Source organism: Podarcis tiliguerta, assembly GCF_965153285.1.
Source record: "Podarcis tiliguerta genome assembly, chromosome: 8".
Taxonomy (NCBI): Eukaryota; Metazoa; Chordata; class Lepidosauria; order Squamata; family Lacertidae; genus Podarcis; species Podarcis tiliguerta.
The window spans coordinates 70,524,799-70,544,451 of NC_139541.1; the positions used below are offsets into that span (position 1 = coordinate 70,524,799).

The 19,653-nt window shown below is 45.8% G+C and overlaps 1 protein-coding gene across 1 annotated transcript; it reads left to right on the forward strand.

Moving 5' to 3' along the window:
- The first annotated feature begins 1,159 nt into the window (after positions 1-1,159).
- LOC310684502 (neural cell adhesion molecule 1-like) lies at positions 1,160-18,562 on the forward strand. Its single transcript, XM_083455749.1, has 9 exons — positions 1,160-1,285; positions 3,258-3,347; positions 7,583-7,795; positions 8,881-9,027; positions 9,551-9,691; positions 10,312-10,502; positions 13,187-13,280; positions 15,526-15,700; positions 17,307-18,562. Exons 1-9 carry the CDS (start codon positions 1,246-1,248, stop codon positions 17,365-17,367), a joined length of 1,152 nt encoding a protein of 383 aa, XP_083311875.1. The 5' UTR covers positions 1,160-1,245; the 3' UTR covers positions 17,368-18,562.
- Positions 18,563-19,653: the final 1,091 nt, after the last annotated feature.

The window sequence follows — 19,653 nt, forward strand, 5'->3', positions numbered from 1 at the left end:
TGGGGAAAGAGCTCGTGTTTCGAGAGGAATTTCCCACAGGTATCTGGTTGGCTGCATTGAAAACAGGGTGCTGGGCTGGATGGACCAATGGCCTGATCCAGGGCGGGCTGGGTGGGTGATCTCCATAGCGGGTGGCTCTTGAGGAGCAGCACCCCACAAGATTGAATCCTCTGGCTGCTGCTACAGAGTACTGCTCCTCAAGAGTATTCCGTGTATGGCAGGGTCTTGTGATGCAGCGCTTCTTCAACTGATCAGAGCCCCTTTGCTCTCCATCAGGTGGAAGGCTGTATGTTTAACTAGGGTTTAAAAGGCTCTCATTAAACATTAGTCCTTCACCCAACTTGTTTCAGGGATGGATCTGGGGCTGGGCAGGTGTTCCCTGGGGCAACCCGGATTGGGGCCTTGGGATGGATCAAGGTGTGTGTGTGTATGAGCTCACATCCCTACTAGGACTTGTCACACCTACTGTATTATTGAATGAGTTTTTAAATGAATTTTGTATTGTACATTTGGTTTTGGTTTTTTTAAATTGGCTTTTAATTGATTTTATCTGTCTGCATTTTGTTATTAAGTTGCATCAACACTATTTATTTTTATAAAGCGACTAACAAATGTAACACTTCGCTAGCTAAATAGCAAGTGTGGAGTGCAACAAAATGTTTCAGTGTGTAGTGCTGTTGTTGAGAATTCCAGCTAGGCCACACAGCCCAAGTTTCCTTTGAGTTTATCCCATTCCATTCTGCCACCCCTAATTCCTCCTCCCTCTAGCAAACACCCAGCATTCTGTGGCGATGGATTATGCTCAATCCTCATTGAGATATTCTATTTTGAATTTTTTCTTTCTCTTTCTCCTCCAAATCTTGGAGTTCTGCCACTTGAGCATGCTGGTGCTACCCTCTTGCATCTTAATGGTACTGTTTTGACTAGGTAGCCACCGTAGCTGAGCACCTGAGTTTTCTGAAAAATAGGCAAATGCACATTTGGAAATGCATATACACAAATCTTCCTATTTTCTTTCTCCCCTCCCACCCTGACTTCCTGCTCCAGCCCTTTCCCTCCCTTCCCCCACTGATGCCACAGGGGCACACAGCAGGGAGGAGGAAAGAAAAAGGTGGGAGGGAGAGGGAGGGAGGGTGGTGGGTGGGCGAGAAAGCCTTATAAATAGCCCAGGACCCAGGAGTCCCTGTTCCAAACTGCTGGTGCTGAAAGGCAAAGGAGCCCAATTCCCATCCCCACCTTTTAAAGATGGAACCAGGGAGATTCCTCATTTTCATGTTTGCAGCAGGTAAGATGAATGAATGAATGAAAGAAAGAAAGGGCCCTGTTCCACGAAGGGAGTTTATGGGTGTCTAGACTGCACCCCCCACAGTCCCTTAGTATTAGCTCTTTGGCTATTTCGTTCCTTCCTCTTTATGACTTTTTCTTTAAGGGAGCAAGCGAGACCTGCAACAAAATATTGCAGTGCGATGTGCCCCTCTTCGAGGGCCTAGCCAGTCTGGCATACTCTCTCCCAGAATACTGCACCCCATTATCCTTCCCCCAATTTTCCTCAGTGCTTTTGTGGCCGGTGACCATGCATGGTCCTAATCAGACTTTTCTCGCTTTTTAATCTATGATATATTTCCTACCCCTCCAACCCCCTCCCTGCCCCAATGGTACTTCTGCAAACTTTGGGGGCTCTCTGAAGCCCAGTAATGCTTCCTTCTTGCATGGGGATATTGTGGGCTGCCTGGGCATTTAGGCTACAAAAGGACAGAGGATGAGATAGTGATGGGCTGGAGTGCCCCTGGATCAGAAGGCTTCTGCAAGTAATCTCAAACCTAGAAAATCTAGGAATGTACCAAGCCAGCCAGTTTGTCCATCTCACCCAGCAATATCTGCTCTGACTGCCAGAAACTCTCCAGAATCTAAGGCAGAAAAAGGTATTTCCCCGTTACTTGCGCTCCCTATCCTGCCAGCTGGAGATGCCAGCTGAACTGCCATTTGCCCTAGCTCAAACCCGCAAGCAAATGTTTTGCTTAGTTTTCCTAATGGCAAATTACTGCTGCTGCTGCTGTTTTCTGAATGCCTAACAGGATAGTTTTGAACGAGTCAACACCTATTTTGGGTTCTAGTTCATGCTAGACCTATTCAGGGTAAAGTAAGGGGACCCCTGACCATTAGGTCCAGTCGTGACCGACTCTGGGGTTGTGGCGCTCCTCTCACTTTATTGGCCGAGGGAGCCGGCATACAGCTTCCGGATCATGTGGCCAGCATGACTAAGCCACTTCTGGCGAACCTGAGCAGCGCACGGAAACGCCGTTTACCTTCCTGCCAGAGTGGTACCTATTTATCTACTTGCACTTTGACGTGCTTTCGAACTGCTAGGTTGGCAGGAGCAGGGACCAAGCAATGGGAGCTCACCCTGTCGCGGGGATTCAAACCACCAACCTTCTGATCGGCAAGTCCTAGGCTCTGTGGTTTAACCCACAGCGCCACCCGCGTCGAAAACCATGACTATGATAAGGGGCATGATACTGTTTTGATTGTATAGTGCAGTTTGAACCACTGAAATTAATAGCCATGGCTTAGGTTCCAACTGCACTATACAATCAAAACAGTAGTCATGGTTTTCCCCAGCTCCAGATTCCTGGAAAGCATCCTTGGTTGAGGATTGTTAAGAGACCTCCCCAGAACTACAATTCCCAGAGGCCCCTGGGAAGAGGGATTGATAAACCACTCTGAGAAATGTAACTCTGGGGGTGGGGGTGGGGATTAGGAGCCTTTCCTAACAACTCAGCACCTTAACAAACAACAGCTCCTAGAATTCTTTGGGGGAATGTTTATAGTGGTATCATAATGCTTTAAACATATGGTGTGAGTGGGGTCAAAGAAAGCACACTTTCTCCCCCTTTTGAGTGATTTCCCCCGTATTTACATTTAGCTGACTCACCAGTGTAGTGACTGAAATGTAGATAATCAACACATAAATTTTACTTTTACTGGACTCCAAAGTGGTCCAGGGCATGTTTTTGTTGTTGTTGCACCATGCAATTATAAAGCTGCACCCTGGCGTCACTGTGGGGTCGTCGAGGATCATGAGGGTATGCCTCTTGAATAATCTGCTGCTTAAGTGGTGCCCTGAACACTACTGCCACTGGCTGTGGCTGCTTGGAATGCTTGCTTGTGCTGGTCGGCCAGCCCTGACTAGATGCTCTGAGCTAAAAGGACTTTGCCTTGCGATTGGACCAAACAATGTGCTTCTTTCCTCTTCCTAGGGGCTGTTTACTCCGCCAAGACGTCTCTGGAGATCATTCCTGGCAATGGGGACGTGCAGCTGGGCGAGAAAGCGTATTTCTTGTGCAAAGGTGAAAGCGGATAATGGAGAGCGTGTGCACGAATATGCATCAAAGCAGGAGCCAGCACAGTATTTGGGGCCCCTGCAGGGTGATCTGAGTGGCAGAGTGCCTGCTTGCATGCAGAAGGCCCTGGGTTCAAAACCGCGGCATCTCTTCCTTGTCTGAAACCTGAGAGATTCGCTGCTGCCAGTCAATAGAGACCAGCAGTGGGGAACTGGTTGATTCCCCTTACCCAGAATGTCTTGGATAGCTCAGCTGGTAGAGCATGAGAATCTTCATCACAGGGTCATGGGTTTGAGTCCCCCCCCCACATTGTTGGGTTTTTTTAAATTTCATTTATGCTTCTCAGGTTTATATATTTCACTAGTTTTACAATCATTTTAACATTTCAGAACTTGAATTCCTTTCCTCTCTTCCTTCAGTTCCTTAAATTTATTTTTAACACCTTCTTCAAATTAACTTATTTTGCTCATTTAGTCATCTACTTTAAATATATACTCTTATATAAAACTGCAGGTTATTACAATAATACTGCCAAAGTTCTTATCTGTTTACAATTTATTTGTAAATATTCAATAGAGCATTTCCATTCTTTTATTTAAAAAAGTTTGTTATCTTCTGGTAATTTTGATTTATGAGGTGGGCATGTTTACTACTTTAGTGGTAGACAGTAGTTTTAATTGGGATGTTTATTTAGCATGGGTCCCACTATTTTGGCCCTTCCGTACTAAAAATAGTGCTGCATAGATAGAAACCGACCTGGATTTCTCCGGTCTGAACTCAGATCACGTAGGACTTTAATCGTTGAACAAACAAACCTTTAATAGCGGTTTCGCCATTTCTGTATATTCTGTAAGGTTTTGTATCCATTCTTCCTTTGCTGGGACTTCTGCTTCTTTCCATTTCTGGGAGAGTAACATTCTTGCTGCTGTAGTAGCATACAAGTTTCTATACAGTTTAGGTAGTTCTGTCCCCTATACCAGTAATTCCCAGCACATTGGGCAAAAGATTCCTGCATTTGAAGGGGTTGGACTAGATGACCCCCCGGGTTCCCTTCCAACTCTACAATTCTATGGTTCTAAAAATATTGTTAGGGGAATTTGCTTATCCAGCCTGCACTAAGGAGGTGTGTCAAGGACGCTTGTGCCGGAAAAGCTCAGCCTTGACCCAGCCTGATAAGAGTGAGCATCCTCTTCTCCCAGCTGGATCAGGCATCCAGCTGTGATGGCGCAGGGTGACTTTCCCTCCATGAACAGGACTGGGGCACATCCACAGTCCTGTTTGCCCCGTGATTATCATAGAATTGTAGAGTTGGAAGGGGAAGGAGAGGGGTTTTTTTGTCCTGGGCAAAACCGGCTGCTTACTGCTTAATGAGAACAAGCGGGTTTGTGGCAGAAGATCAGCATTTGTTTCATTTCAGTGGTAAACAGCAGGTTTTTCCAGGGAAAACAGTGGGGCAAAAAACATGAACCTCTTGGACCTATGCCTAGGAATCACGGGACAAATGGAAGGAATAGCAGGAAAAACAGAAGTGTGGGTGAGCCCTTAATTTCTATGCATGTGTAAAGCTAAGGTGAGAGAATGCCTCTGTATATAACTGTGTAATCTATAGGCCTGTGGGACTCACCGTGGAGGCTTCTCCAACGCCTTTGCCAAATAAACTTGCACCAGTTCTCACCAGAGTGGTGCATGCTCTAGTTACCGGTATCTCTCGCCTGGACTACTGCAATGCGCTCTACGTGGGGCTACCTTTGAAGGTGACCCGGAAACTACAACTAATTCAGAATGCGGCAGCTAGACTGGTGACTGGGAGCGGCCGCTGAGACCACATAACACCGGTCTTGAAAGACCTACACTGGCTCCCAGTACGTTTCTGAGCACAATTCAAAGTGTCGGTGCTGACCTTTAAAGCCCTAAATGGCCTCGGTCCAGTATACCTGAAGGAGCGTCTCCACCCCCATCGTTCTGCCCAGACACTGAGGTCCAGAGCCGAGGGCCTTCTGGCAGTTCCCTTGCTGCAAGAAGCAAAGCAGCAGGGAACCAGGCAGAGGGTCTTCTCGGTAGTGGCGCCTGCTCTGTGGAATGCCCTCCCCCCTGATGGCAAAGAGAAAAGCAACTACCAAACTTTTAGAAGACATCCGAAGGCAGCCCTGTTTAGGGAAGCTTTTAATGTTTAATAGACTATTGTATTTTAATATTTTGTTGGAAGCCACCCAGAGTGGCTGGGGAAACCCAGCCAGATGGGCCAGGTATAATAATAATAATAATAATAATAATAATAATAATAATAATAAGTGGACTCTAGTTCCCATTACCCATAGCCAGCATGACCAACAGTCAAGAGATGATGGGCATTGTAGTTCAACAGTATCTGCAAGACCTCAGTCTCCCAATCCCTGAGATAGACAGTGAAGAGCGAGATAAACCAATGATCTGTCTCGGTATAAGGAAGCTTCCTATTGGAAAGATCCACGGCACAGTGACAGAGCACATCTTTTGCAAACAGCATCTCGAGATAGGGCAGGGAAAGCTCACCCCACATCTGAGCTGCTGCCAGTCAATGTAGGCAGCACTGAGCTAAATAGAGCAATGGTCTGACGTGCTCCTTCAGAGGACACACCTGCTTCCCTCCACAGTGGACGTTGCTTGCGTTGCCAGTTTGGCCTCTCTCCCACCCTGCTTCTGGGGGTGTGCGTGGTCTGCCTTTAAAAAACTTGTTTAAAATTATGTTTGCTGCTTATGTATTTAAATAACCATGCGGCATCTGGTTTGTTTGTTTTTTAAAGTCCAATTGTTTGTGGCTTTGGGGAGACAGGAAGAGGGCTCAGATGGGGGACAGGCTCCCAGCCGCTCGCTGTTCTATCTGCACATTTCCTTTTGTTTAAAATTCACAGAACCTCTTCCTTCCCCACCTGCACTCAAGTTGTGTACACAGCATACATTTAAATCACATCCCCCCCGCCCCAAAGAATAATGGGAACTGTTAAGGCAGCTGGGAATTATAGCTCTGTAAGGGGTAATCCCTGTTGCTTCCCGGGATCCTTGGTGGGATTTGTCCAGACTTTAATTGTACATAGATTCGGTCTTCAAGAGATGATTGGATATGTTTGACAACTACATAGTCACTGCCCTTTCCAGAGCAGAGTGGCTCCTGTTTTTGCAAAAATCTGGGCTTTCCTTAAAACAACAACCCACCCATTCATCCAACTTTTTAAGATAGTCTATTTGTGTGTGTACAACTTTTCTATTATACAACTCTCCACTCATTTGATGGAAGGGTTGCCAACTGTCGGGGGGCCTGTGGACATGTTTGCAAAACAGAGAAACTGTTGTAGGCACTTTCTTCTTCTTCTCTCTCTCTCTCTCACACACACACACATTCTGGAGGCAGCAGGGCTTCATTCCTCCTCCTGCTTTCCACCTGCTTCACCTGCATCCAGAGTTCTACACCTTGCTCCAGGTGTGCATGCAGACTCATAAACCTCTCTTCATCTTGAGCCCAGCCCATTCCTTTTCCTTCCTCTGTGCTACCTTCCATCACTGAGCTGTTGGAATGGAGGTTAATTGGCAGAAGTGGGGAGGGAGCAGAGGAGGGCAGAACCTCTCACACAGTCTCTTTATTATTGTTATTTTTAAAAAACCCTTTTTAAGGCAGTCTTACATACCTGGAGATACAAGCCCTCCCTCTGCCACCTGAGTGGAGGCAGGCAAACCTGAAGATTTCAGGTTAGCCCTGAAGGTTTGGCAACCCTCTTAGCAACCCCTGATTTGATGGATAGCCCTATCAATCAGAAGGGATGCGGGTGGCACTGTGGTCAAAACCACAGAGCCTAGGGCTTGCTGATCAGATGGTCGGTGGTTCGAATCCCCGTGATGGGGATGAGCTCCCGTTGCTCAGTCCCTGCTCCTGCCAACCTAGCAGTTCAAAATCACGTCAAAGTGCAAGTAGATAAATAGGTACCCCTCCGGCAGAAAGGTAAACGGCATTTCCGTGCTCTGCTCTGGTTCGCCAGAAGCGGCTTAGTCATGCTGGCCACATGACCCGGAAGCTGTACGCCGTATCCCTCGGCCAGTAAAGCGAGATGAGCGCCGCAACCCCAGAGTCGTCCGCGACTGGACCTAATGGTCAGGGGTCCCTTTACCTTTACCTATCAATCAGGTCAGGTTTCTCATCATTCCTCCTTCCCTTGCTACCACCCCACCTGGGTGATCTACGGTATTAATTGTGCATTTTAATTCCTCAGTGAGAGCAGGTGGGGAAGCTACCTTGACCTGGACTGACCCAGAGGATACCGACATCGAGGATTCAGAGCTGTACACATTGCGGCATATCGATGAGCAGTCTAAGGGGCTGGAGATGACTCTTCCTGATCCACAGGCGGGAGGGATCTTCACCTGCAAAGGCGACTTTGAGTCTGGAGACACGGCAACTGCCCAGATCAAAATCCGTGTGGTCCGTAAGTGACATTCTATTGACGTTCCTGCAATATGCTAGAGCAGGGACCGAGAACCTCAGATCCAGGGAGGAGGGGATGGATGCGGCCTCCCATGCCTCTCTACCTGGCCCTTGGGACCCCCAAGGCCACTCAACCTCAAGAGCTCTCTCCTTACTGAAACGTTCCCTTTAATGATGATAATGTCTCTTGGTTGACTGGCTCATCTACATTTGCCCCATTTCTTGCCTCTGGCCTCACTTGCCGTGTGGCCCCTGGAAACTTGCCCATTAGGGAATGCATCCCTCATATTGAAAGGGTCATAGAATCACAGAATCATAGAGTTGGAAGAGACCACAAGGGGCATCGAGTCCAACCCCCTGCCAAGCAGGAAACACCATCAGAGCACTCCTGACATATGGTTGTCAAGCCTCTGCTTAAAGACCTCCAAAGAAGGAGACTCTACCACACTCCTTGGCAGCAAATTCCACTGTCGAACAGCTCTTACTGTCAGGAAGTTCTTCCTAATGTTTAGGTGGAATCTTCTTTCTTGTAGTTTCTTGTAGGTCCCCCAGTCCTGGTCTAGAGTGACAATAAATTGGGAGTGTTAGGTGAAACTAACGCACCGTAGGTCACGTTTACACCATACGTTTAAAGTGCTACGATACCACTTTGAACAGTTCATTGCTTCCCACAAAGAAATCTGGGAGCTGTAGTTTCTTAAAGGTGCAGAGAACTGTTAAGAGGTCCCATTCCCCCCCCCACAGAGCTACAGTTCCCATATTTTCACGTGAAGACGGATGAACTGTTAAACCACTCTCTGTCTCCCCCCATCATATCCTTAAAAACAGCAGGCAATAAGGTCAATGCAAAAGATAAGGTTAGGCTCCCTCTGCCTCCAGGTTTGAACACTGTGTACATAGCTCATCATACCATGATGTCACCAAGTGCAGTCTAGTCCACCTGGCCCTGATTTTTTACCCCAAGTTGTGATTTGCCTGTGGAAGGTCCCAGGTCTTCAGTTGAGGCCAGAAATCCTGGAGAAGTACTGCCAGTCAGCTAGATGGCTTGGCTTGGTACAAATCAACTTCCCATGTTCCTATCCATAGAGAGACCGAAGTTTGTGACCACCATGGAGCCCACGAAGGAAGTTGTTGAGGGCACAAGTGTAGCCTTTGATTGTCAAGCCACTGGAATCCCGCCACCGACTGTACGATGGACTTTTGGAAACCAGGAAATCAGTAAGATCGGAGATGGTGAGTAGGATATTCTGTTCAGAGGTGCCCCTAGATAGAAAACCCACTTGCACCTCTGCTATTTTGCTTCTCCTGTACTATTAGAGGACAAGGGGTTAATACAACATCTCTTGACCTCTGCCAAAATTATTATTTGACAAAACTTGGGTGGGGGGAAGAGAATGGATGACTAAAATCTTGAGCATTGTATGCAGGGTTAAGCTCACACATATGGTTAGAACCAGAGAGAGCATAGACAATGTCTTTATGGAGAAATGAAGTCTCTTTCTAATTTCTTTTGAAGCAATAAGGTACAGGATAATGCAAACCCATTTATGTTACTTGGAAATGTGTTATACTGATCTGTCATTGGTTATTTGTTATTGGCTGATCTTGATTTAGGTGCAGGCATTTGTCTTGCTCAATGTTCAGTTCTCGACATCCCTTCTGCTTTTGGCATTTGTTATGATATTTTGCTAGTATGTACCTGCAAAACATATATCCCACTATCACCACTGCTAATTTGCTTCTTCTTTCTGGGCAGGAGGACGAATTTCTGTGCTTGCAAATGGGACGTTGGTGGTAAAGGACTCCCAACCCTCAGATGCTGGTGTCCACACCTGCGAGGCCAGCATTAAAGAGAGGAATGAAACTGTTGTCATGGCCGTCTCCCTCAATATTAAATGTAAGAGATGTTTGGAATCTCTTAGCACAGGGCTGGGAGATAGGAGCCTTGGCCTCTGTTAGGCTGCCAGGGTTGTAAATTTGGTTGTATGTAGAGTGGATGGACCTAATCAGAGGTAAAGTTTAGGAAGCAAGGAGCGGATGGGTCTTTTGATTTGGAAAGAGAAGGGTAGGGCTGAGAGAGATTCCTGCCTGAGGCCTTGGAGAGCTGCTGCCAGTCAGTACAGTGGTACCTCAGGTAACAGACGCTTCAGTTTACAGACTCCGCTAACCCAGAAATAGTACCCCGGGTTAAGAACTTTATCTCAGGATGAGAACAGAAATTGCACGGCGGCAGCGGGAGGCCCCATTAGCTAAAGTGGTACCTCAGGTTAAGAACAGTTTCAGGTTAAGAATGGACCTCCAGAACGAATTAAGTTCTTACCCCGAGGTACCACTGTATAGATAATACCCACATTCTTTATTACGGTCCAAAGAGCAGCAAACAATTTTTCAAAAGCAAAGTACATCAGTAATACAGAAAATATATTACTTGGCAGTCACTATGTTTTACCCAGAGGTAAAATAATGGCAAAAGCTAGCTTCCTATGTAACAAATGTCAATCTGCTTGGCTTTCCCAGTCACTCCAAGGATAGAGCTCCTCACAGGTGACTCATTTGCCACCCCGATTGGGACACCTGCCCAATACAACTTCAGCATCTTGGCTTACCCTCCCCCCTCTGTCTCCATTGCTTGGAAGGGGAAGGTTTTCAAAGGTGATGATCTCAAGAAAGTGGCGCAGGACCAAGACAGACATACGTATTCCTTTGAGGTAAGGCTGTTTTGAATTACAACTTGCATCATCCCTGAGCATTTGTAAAGGTTCTAGGGGTTGCTCGTGCGTAAGTTGCCTTTACTCCTGGCTAGGATGCATGGTTGAACCCTTTCTGTCAGGACAGCCTCAAGATCCGTGGCTGCCTCAGTCGCTGGCAGAATCCGTCAGTGGGCGTTTCTTAAACCGCTTCCAACATAGAAGCTGTTTGATGCCCAGTCTCCTCCCCCGTTGCCTGCGCAAAAGTTTCCTGCGCAAGGTGGGTGTGGGCAATGGAGCACTCGTACCCTCTCCGCTGGTCTCCTGCGAAGAGTCCTGGAGCCACCTCTCCGATTCATCTATCTCCTCCCCTTTCCCACTGGTGTTACGCTGATTGCCTTCCCCAGCGGATGGGCTATCCCTCCTTCTACTAGGACCCTCTCCACCATCGTCCGGGAGCCTCCTCTCCGCCTCCCGCTCCGATGGCAGTTCCCTGACAGCATTGGTCAACAGCCAACTCATTCCCGACAAATTGGTCAGTTTCAGTTTCTCTCAGTTCCTCATCCCCACTTCTCCAATCTTAAATTCAGTTCTGCACTTTCCCCTATCAGTTTGCTTTTTTAAAAAAAAATATTCATGAAAATTCAGCAGCATTTTAGGGAGCAGTTGTCAGAATATATATGAATTTTGGAGTGCTATTTTGCCTAACATAGTATGGGGTGTGAGGGGCGGGGTAGTTCCTCTGGTGGGGGGGGCACATTGTGCTCCTTCTGGGGTAGTTTGCTCACCTTTGAGTGAACCTTGCACTCAGCTCTAGAAGTTGTTGGCATGAAACAACTGCCAAACCCCAGGAAAGGCTTTGACTGGCCAACTAAACCAGGTGCGGGTAGCCAATGAGTCACAAATCCTTGCTGAGTTAAGATGCTTCCTCTGCATGTGAAGACAGGCTCTGGCAGATTGAGCGGACAAGAGCAATAGAGGGTCCAACAATTAAGCAGGCAATTTCTGCATGTGCTGTAGAGGGAAGTGAGGGGCAGATGGGGCTCCTCAACCTGGAAAGATAGCCCATCCAGAAGAAGGAAAACTCTGATCCTAAACCTCCACTGCTTTGTGTATGGCATCTTTGAGAGAAGGAAAGGCTAAAGAGTAAACCCTACACAAATCTGGAGTGGACTCCTTAAGATGGTTTGATGGCATCTTGTACCTTCCAACAACTTCTGCAGCCTGGCTGGTGCCAAAAGTATTGCTCTGCTTTCCTTTGGACCACATCAGCAAGGGCCAGAGTGGGGCCCAGGACCTGCATACACACAGGACTCAGCTACATTAGTAAAGAAACAGCGATTTGACTGCACTATAGACATGCAACAACAGATGGCGCAAGAGAGCAGGAAATTTTAAAACCCCATTTTCCATAGAGATTTATTTTCTTTTGTTATAATGATCTAATTTCTGACTTAATTATAGTCGTCCCCCCCTCCGTGTCTAGATCCACCCACAGTCCAGGCTTGCATCCTAGGGAGGTCACTTTGGTGCTGCTAACTAGCAGTTTGACTCCCCCCCCCCGGCACACTCCATTGTCTCTTGAGACAGATGGATGCCAACAGTATATTTTTAACACGGTCATTTCTGCAAACATATGCACATCTATGCATGTTCCCCCCTATTATGGAAGTGTATGCTTTTCATTTGGAGGATTGCATCACAAAATTAGCAGAAGTTTCAGCTCTGAGGGAGAGCTATGCTTCAGTTTGTGTCAAAATAGTCTGGCATGAAAATCCCCAAACTCGGTTCCATGGGTGACTCTGAGTCAACTCCCTGGGATAGTTTATTGTTGCACATTGTTTCTAAATTTCTTGTTGTACATTGTTTTAATTGTCTGTTTTACCCGCGTCCCTATACAGGCAAATACAATAATGTAAAAACAAACACTACAGATCATACCAATTCAAGACATTTCAAAAGTATTAAAAACCAAACACATCCAAAAGGCAAATAACATTCCCTGTAAAAATGCAAAGAGAAGGCAAGAATACTTAAGCAGTGCCTTTACCTTATAAGGACCCAGACAGGGAGCGTGGGACAAGGCGGATGGACAAATTGCCCTTGGTGGTTCTAGCAGCTTAACTTTTCGCTTGAGATAAGGAAGTGTTGGCAGCTAGGGAGGCTGCAGAGCATTTGAAGAACATTTAATGAAAGATCTCTCTCTCTCTCTCTCTCTCACACCCACCCACCCACCCACCCACACCCACACACCCACCCACCCACACCCACACACCTACCAGTTGTTCACTTCACAAGAAAGGGTAAACTCAACCCCACAAGAGTTGGGTGAGGGGCTACTCCATGAAATCACCCCTCTTTGAATTGTTGGGTTAAGTTCATGAATTTTAGACTGGATCACTGTTTCTGCTCAGCCCTAGTAAGCAAGCAATATGAAGCCACCAATGGTTGCTGAGGACACCTGCAGTGTAAGCCACTCTTCTCTGCAACCTGGTGCCCTCCAGATGTTTCAGATTATAACCCCATGGTCAGGAATGCTGGGAGTTGTAGTCTAGCAGCATGTGGAGGGCACCAGGCTCGAGAAGGCAGGTGCAAGTTTTGGAAAAAGAAAACCTCATAAGTGTTCCTTCACTTGCCATAGCAGGATACTATTCCACTTAACATTTTGATGCATCTTAAATTCTCCTTTTTAATTTTGGTTCTAGTTCACGCCAGCATCACAGGAGGATCTCTCAGAACTACTAATAACAGCTGCCAATGATCAGGGTAGCAGCAAGAAGAAGGTTACTCTTCAAGGAGGTGAGTTGCAAACAATTGGCTTAAAGTCAGAATGTTGACACTAATCTGGAGAAGAGAAGACTGAGAGGTGATATTAGATTCAGGTAGGTAGCCATGTTGGTCTGACGCAGTCAAAATAAATAAAAAAATTAAAAAATTGTCCAGTGGCACCTTAAAGACTAACTAAGTTTGTTCTGGGTATAAACTTTTGTATGTATGCACACTTCTTCAGATACACTGAAACAGAAGTCACCAGACCCTTGCTGTTGTTGTTTAGTTGTTTAGTTGTGTCTGACCCCATGGACCAGAGCACGCCAGGTACTCCTGCCTTCCACTGCCTCCCGCAGTTTGGTCAAACTCATGTTGGTATCTTCGAGAACACTGTCCAACCATTTCGTCCTCTGTCGTCCCCTTCTCCTTGTGCCCTCAATCTTTCCCAACATCAGGGTTGTTTCCAGGGAGTTTTCTCTTCTCACGAGGTGGCCAAAGTATTGGAGCCTCAGCTTCAGGATCTGTCCTTCCAGTGAGCACTCAGAGCTGATTTCCTTAAGAATGGATAGGTTTGATCTTCTTGCAGTCCATGGGACTCTCAAGAGTCTCCTCCAGCACCATAATTCAAAAGCATCAATTCTGCACCTATCGGCCTTCTTCATGGTCCAGCTCTCACTTCCATACATCACTACTAGGAAAACGATAACTTTAACTATACAGACCTTTGTCGGCAAGGTGATGTCTCTGCTTTTTAAGATGCTGTCTATGTTTGTTATTGCTTTTCTCCCAAGAAGCAGGCGTCTTTTAATTTTGTGACTGCTGTCACCATCTGCAGTGATCATGGAGCCCAAGAAAGAAAAATCTTTCACTGCCTCCATTTCTTCCCCTTCTATTTGCCAGGAGGTGATGGGACCAGTGGCCATGATCTTAGTTTTTTTGATGTTGAGCTTCAGACCATATTTTGCGCTCTCCTCTTTCACCCTCATTAAGACACCAGACCCTTATATACAGAAGTAGACTTGAAAGAGAAGTTGCTGAATTACAACTTATTACTAAACTGAAAACTATGGAGAAACCTGGTCTGAATAGAGATATCGGATTCTTGTCTCATTACATATGCTAAAGCTATTTTTGGTCATCTGCATGCTATCCCTTGGTTTTTCCTGTAGGACTAATTGCAGTCATCAACAGGTTTACCATTCCGACTGAGTCAATCACCCATCTCCTACTACCCCTCTTAGAAAAACCCCATCCCAGCCTCCCACTGTATATAAGGATCTGGTGACTTCTGTTTTAGTGTATCTGAAGAAGTGTGCATGCACACGAAAGCTTATACCCAGAACAAACTTAGTTGGTCTCTAAGGTGCTACTGGACAATTTTTTAATTTATTTTGAGAGGTGGTATGCCAGCCATCTTCAAATATCTGAAGGGTTGGAGCATGGAGCAAGCTTATTTTCTTCTGCTCCAGAGGGTGGGTAGGTAGGACCTGAGTCAATGGATTCAAATGACAAGAAATGAGATTTCAACTAAAAATTAAGAACTTTCTGGTGGTAAGCAAATTAATTAAGTGGCAGATTTATGAATAATTTTTTCAAAATCAACAATCCTTCTGGTCAGTCTGAACACAAGGGATCTCAATTGGCTTCTCTCTTAACTCTCTCCTAGCCATAGCCCTTGGTGGCTTTAAATACCTAGGAATAGCTCTCATATTTGACTTTAAATAGGATGAAGGAACTATACAAATGTTTCTGAAAGCATGCAACAGGATCTAAAATAAAATAAAATAGAAGCGTACTAACCTAAGCTGGATCAGTTACTGCAGTAATAAAAATGTCTGTATTACTTAGATTCTCATATCTGTTTCAGGTACTGCCAGTCCCCTCCCCTTCACTAAAAAGAATGGCAAAATAAACTCAATTATTTTGTGGCACAAAGCAAAAGATCAAGGGCCAGTCATAAAATCTTATATAGGTCCAAAGGAATCGCAGCTTGAGAGGTTGCACTCTATCAAAGGTTCTAGAGAACTTTGAGAACCACAATATGCCTCACTCCCAGCCAACAATCCTACTGTTGCTCTCAATGGCTGTCTTTCTTACAGCCACAGTACATGCCAGGAGTCTGGGCTGACTTACCTTCACCTCAGCTTTCCCCCTCCGGCTGGTGCCCTTGCTCACAATGGGGGTCATTCTCTGCTCAAGGCTAGCAAAAGGATTCCTGCATTCTGATGTCCTTCCCATCTGCTCTTGCAAATGGATGTCCTTCTCCCCTTTCCAGACACTCAAGGTTTGGGAACTGGCATCCTTGTGCTCATTGTGTTGATCATCCTCTTGGTGGCTTTGCTGGTGATGGATGTCTTCTGCTACTACAAGCGCCAGCGTGGCTTGCTGATGTATTGTAGGAACAATATCCTGGGCAAAAACTCATCCGGAACAGGCACAGAAAACAATGGGTGAGTTCATATGGGGGAGAGAAGGATAGCCATGGTAGGAAATGAGGACCAAATATTGGCATAGCAATGATGGGAATCTCTTCTTAACCTTCTCCAGTGGTGATCTTCCTCCACCAGTCTTTCATCTACTGATCCCATCTCATGTTTCAGTTGGCAGCCACAGCAGCCTGATTGGGATGGTGGTGATAGCAGTTTGTAGTGATTTCCATGGTCCATCAGTTATAGACGTGTTTTGACCATTAAGACTTTTTCAGATATGTCCCAATTGGTCCTGAGTCCTTGGCTTAGAAAACCTTCTCCATCTGCTTTGGGGAATGTGTCCAAATAATTCCACTAGTGTGTCAGTGGCTGAAAAAAGTCTTTTAGCTGAGCACTTTTCCTTTTGTCGAGAGCCTGTTCTCTACAAACACAACCTTATGTTGTATATCACAAATTCTTCGAATCTAGTACAGTGGTACCTCGGGTTACATACGCTTCAGGTTACAGACTCGGTTATCCCAGAAATAGTGCTTCAGGTTAAGCACTTTGCTTCAGGATGAGAACAGAAATTGTGCTCTGGTGGCGCGGCAGCAGCGGGAGACCCTATTAGCTAAAGTGGTTAAGAACAGTTTCAGGTTAAGTACGGACCTCCGGAGCGAATTAAGTAATTAACCTGAGGTACCACTGTAGTTCAGTTAGTCCAAGGACTCAGGGCTAATTGGGACATATCTGAAAAAGAGTGCCTGGATCTATAACTGGTTGTTCCATAACACTATTGCTCTATTTATATTATTGATCACTGTTCTTTATCACATGTTTCTTTCTTTTTTAGCACAAGTATACTTTCATCTAGGTCAGACTTTTTAAAAAACAAAAAAACCCACACAACTAATTTTGAATGGCAATTTAATTATTGTCACATTTATATTTCATCTTTCATTCAAGGAGCCCAAGGTGGCACTCATGGTTCTGTGGGTGTTAAGATGGCGTCCGGCACACTTCCCTGTGCCTTTCAGCAAAAACGAAAGGCGAGGAAGGATGTCTGCTCTCTCGCCGGGGAAAATTTACGATGTTTTTCTATGCAATTAAAGACTGATAGAGATAAGCAAGAAGCCTGCGTTCAGTCTGATTTATTACCCACACACGAGGCAACGTTTCCTACCGCTGTGAAGAACTCTGCTAAAAGCAACAAAGGGCTCACGTTTTATATCGGCACGAGCAGACAGGTGCAGGGAAGTGTGCCGGACGCCATCTTAACATCCACAGGTTATGGGGCGTCCTCCCCATTTTATCATCACAATCACCCTGTGAGGTAGGCCAGGCTGACATATGGTGACTGGTTCAAGGTCACCCAATGAGCCTCATAGCCAAGTGGGGATTTGAACCCTGGTCTCTCCCAGGACCTAGGCTGACAATCTTAACCACTAGGCCATACTGGCTTCCTCAAAGAGGGTAGGTTAACCTGACTTGTCTTATTTTGTTTCTCTGTATGTTGCTCCGGGAGCTTTTTTTCAGCTGAAGATTGGAATAAAAAAAGGATAAAAAAAATTGGAATAAAAAAATGGATAAGCAAGCATTTTTATCTATGCTCACCCATGCTTTAGCTTTCCATTATTTGTTTCCACAGGAAAATGCTCTCCAAGTCGGGGAAAAGCACAGTGGTGAATGTTTCTGGCATTGAGGCCTGATTAGTCGACAGCGATGACCTTAGATTGTGCAGGGATGGAGATGAGACTCCATGGCCAAGCTTGGATGAGCTCTTCATCAAGAATGGAAACACAAAAGGCGACTTCCCATACGCGAGAGCTGAGAAAACAGTGCCTCTCTTTCTCATCTCACTTTTTCCTTAACACCCTCCTGCCTGTGGCCCAGTGACCTAACTCTCCTTTTCAGAATAGCTGTTGCACCAGAAGCCAATGGGAGCGAAACACCCTCCTCATGCAGCCTTCCTCTATGCTCTCTAGATGTTGTTGGATTCCAACTCCCATAATTCCAAGCCACCATGGCCCAAACGGTCAAGGATAGGGCCGGGGGGAGAAATTGGATTCCGTTCTCATTTAAAAGCAAACTTACCTAATTTGCACTTCCCAAAACAAGATGCAGAACGAAAGCCAGGCATCCTTTGAAATCCACCTGTCTCCACATTTTGGAAATGCCGTGGCTCAGCTGAGTAGTGGGTATAAAAATGCACGTACTAGTGTAAAGTGCGTACTAGCGAAGATAACATGAAGCTATGTCTTATATTAGGGAAAGCTGCTTGTCAAAAATGTTCATGTTAGGCCAAATTGTATACAAAAAAATGTGTATGGGAGAAATTTGCACTAAAATGCTAATGATCTTTCGTGAGTCCTTTTTTAAAAAAAAAAAAATCACCAATTGATGCGGAAATATGGAGGAGTGAACTTTGGATAAATTAGATAAACAAGACACTGAGAGAAACTGACATTGATGTATTTCTCCATCCCTAAGTCAGCGGTGATGGGTTCTGTAGTTTAGCGACATCAGGAAGGCATCAAGTTGAGGAAAACTGCTCCAGTGTAGGGATGGTCAACCTCTGACCCTCCAAATGTTACTGGACTACAACTCCCATCATCCTTGATCACTGGCCATACTAGCTGAGGCTGATAGGAATTAGGGTCTAACAACATCTGGAGGGCCATAGACTCCCTAACCCCACCCTCATGGTTTCTCTATACCAGGAGCAGACTGGAAATCTCCCCCCCACCTCATTTTGTTTCTCAGAGCCCTTGTTTCAAGCAAAAAAGTTCTGGGATTTCTCCTTAGAATTGTTTGGCCATTTAGAGAATAAACTTTTATTCCTCTGATGCTACCTCTTCTCCATCATCCCTGATCCTTAATCTCAATAAAGCTTCAAAATTGGAACCTGGGTTTGACTGCATACTTTAGTAGCCCAAGGATCTGCTCCCTGCATGCCTGATTGATTGCTCATTCTGGCTCCATGCATTATCTGACATGAGGAACACAGGCCAGCTTGCCTAGTGGGGAATAGGAAGGCGTTATTTGTTAGTTAGATGTTAGATGTAAGTAGCAGTCATGTCTGGGGGGAAATTAAGAATCATAGAATCATAGAGTTGGAAGAGAGCACAAGGGCCATCGAGTCCAACCCCCTGCCAAGCAGGAAACACCATCAGAGCACTCCTGACATATGGTTGTCAAGCCTCTGCTTAAAGACCTCCAAAGAAGGAGACTCCACCACACTCCTTGGCAGCAAATTCCACTGTCGAACAGCTCTTCCTGTCAGGAAGTTCTTCCTAATGTTTAGGTGGAATCTTCTTTCTTGTAGTTTGGATCCATTGCTCCGTGTCCGCTTCTCTGGAGCAGCAGAAAACAACCTTTCTCCCTCCTCTATGTGACATCCTTTTATATATTTGAACATGGCTATCATATAACCCCTTAACCTCCTCTTCTCCAGGCTAAACATGCCCAGCTCCCTTAGCCGTTCCTCATAAGGCATCATTTCCAGGCCTTTGACCATTTTGGTTGCCCTCCTCTGGACACGTTCCAGTTTGTCAGTGTCCTTCTTGAACTGTGGTGCCCAGAACTGGACACAGTACTCCAGGTGAGGTCTGACCAGAGCAGAATACAGTGGTGCTATTACTTCCCTTGATCTAGATGCTATACTCCTATTGATGCAGCCCAGAATTGCATTGGCTTTTTTAGCTGGCGCGTCACACTGTTGGCTCATGTCAAGTTTGTGGTCAACCAAGACTCCTAGAAATGGAAACACACTGCATCCTGGCCAACCCCAGGTTTCATTATTACCAAGGCCCTGGATGTGTATGTTAAATTACAGTTGCACTGTATTATGGACTTTGCAGTTAGGCCCATGAATGTTTTCATACATATGAACACTTCAACCATACCACGCCACATAGGTGGGTTTTGTAGTATACCAAAATTATGGTGCACTGTGACCATGAAACACATACATGTCAAAACATCTGGGGGTTGAC

What these genes read in the sequence shown, in the direction of transcription:
- LOC310684502 (XM_083455749.1), top strand. Translation starts at nt 1,246, where the DNA reads ATGGAACCAGGGAGATTCCTCATTTTCATGTTTGCAGCAG. An exon ending in AGCGTATTTCTTGTGCAAAG is followed by an intron (nt 3,348 to 7,582) that starts GTGAAAGCGGAT and finishes TTAATTCCTCAG; the next exon opens with TGAGAGCAGGTGGGGAAGCT. An exon ending in GACATACGTATTCCTTTGAG is followed by an intron (nt 10,503 to 13,186) that starts GTAAGGCTGTTT and finishes TTTTGGTTCTAG; the next exon opens with TTCACGCCAGCATCACAGGA.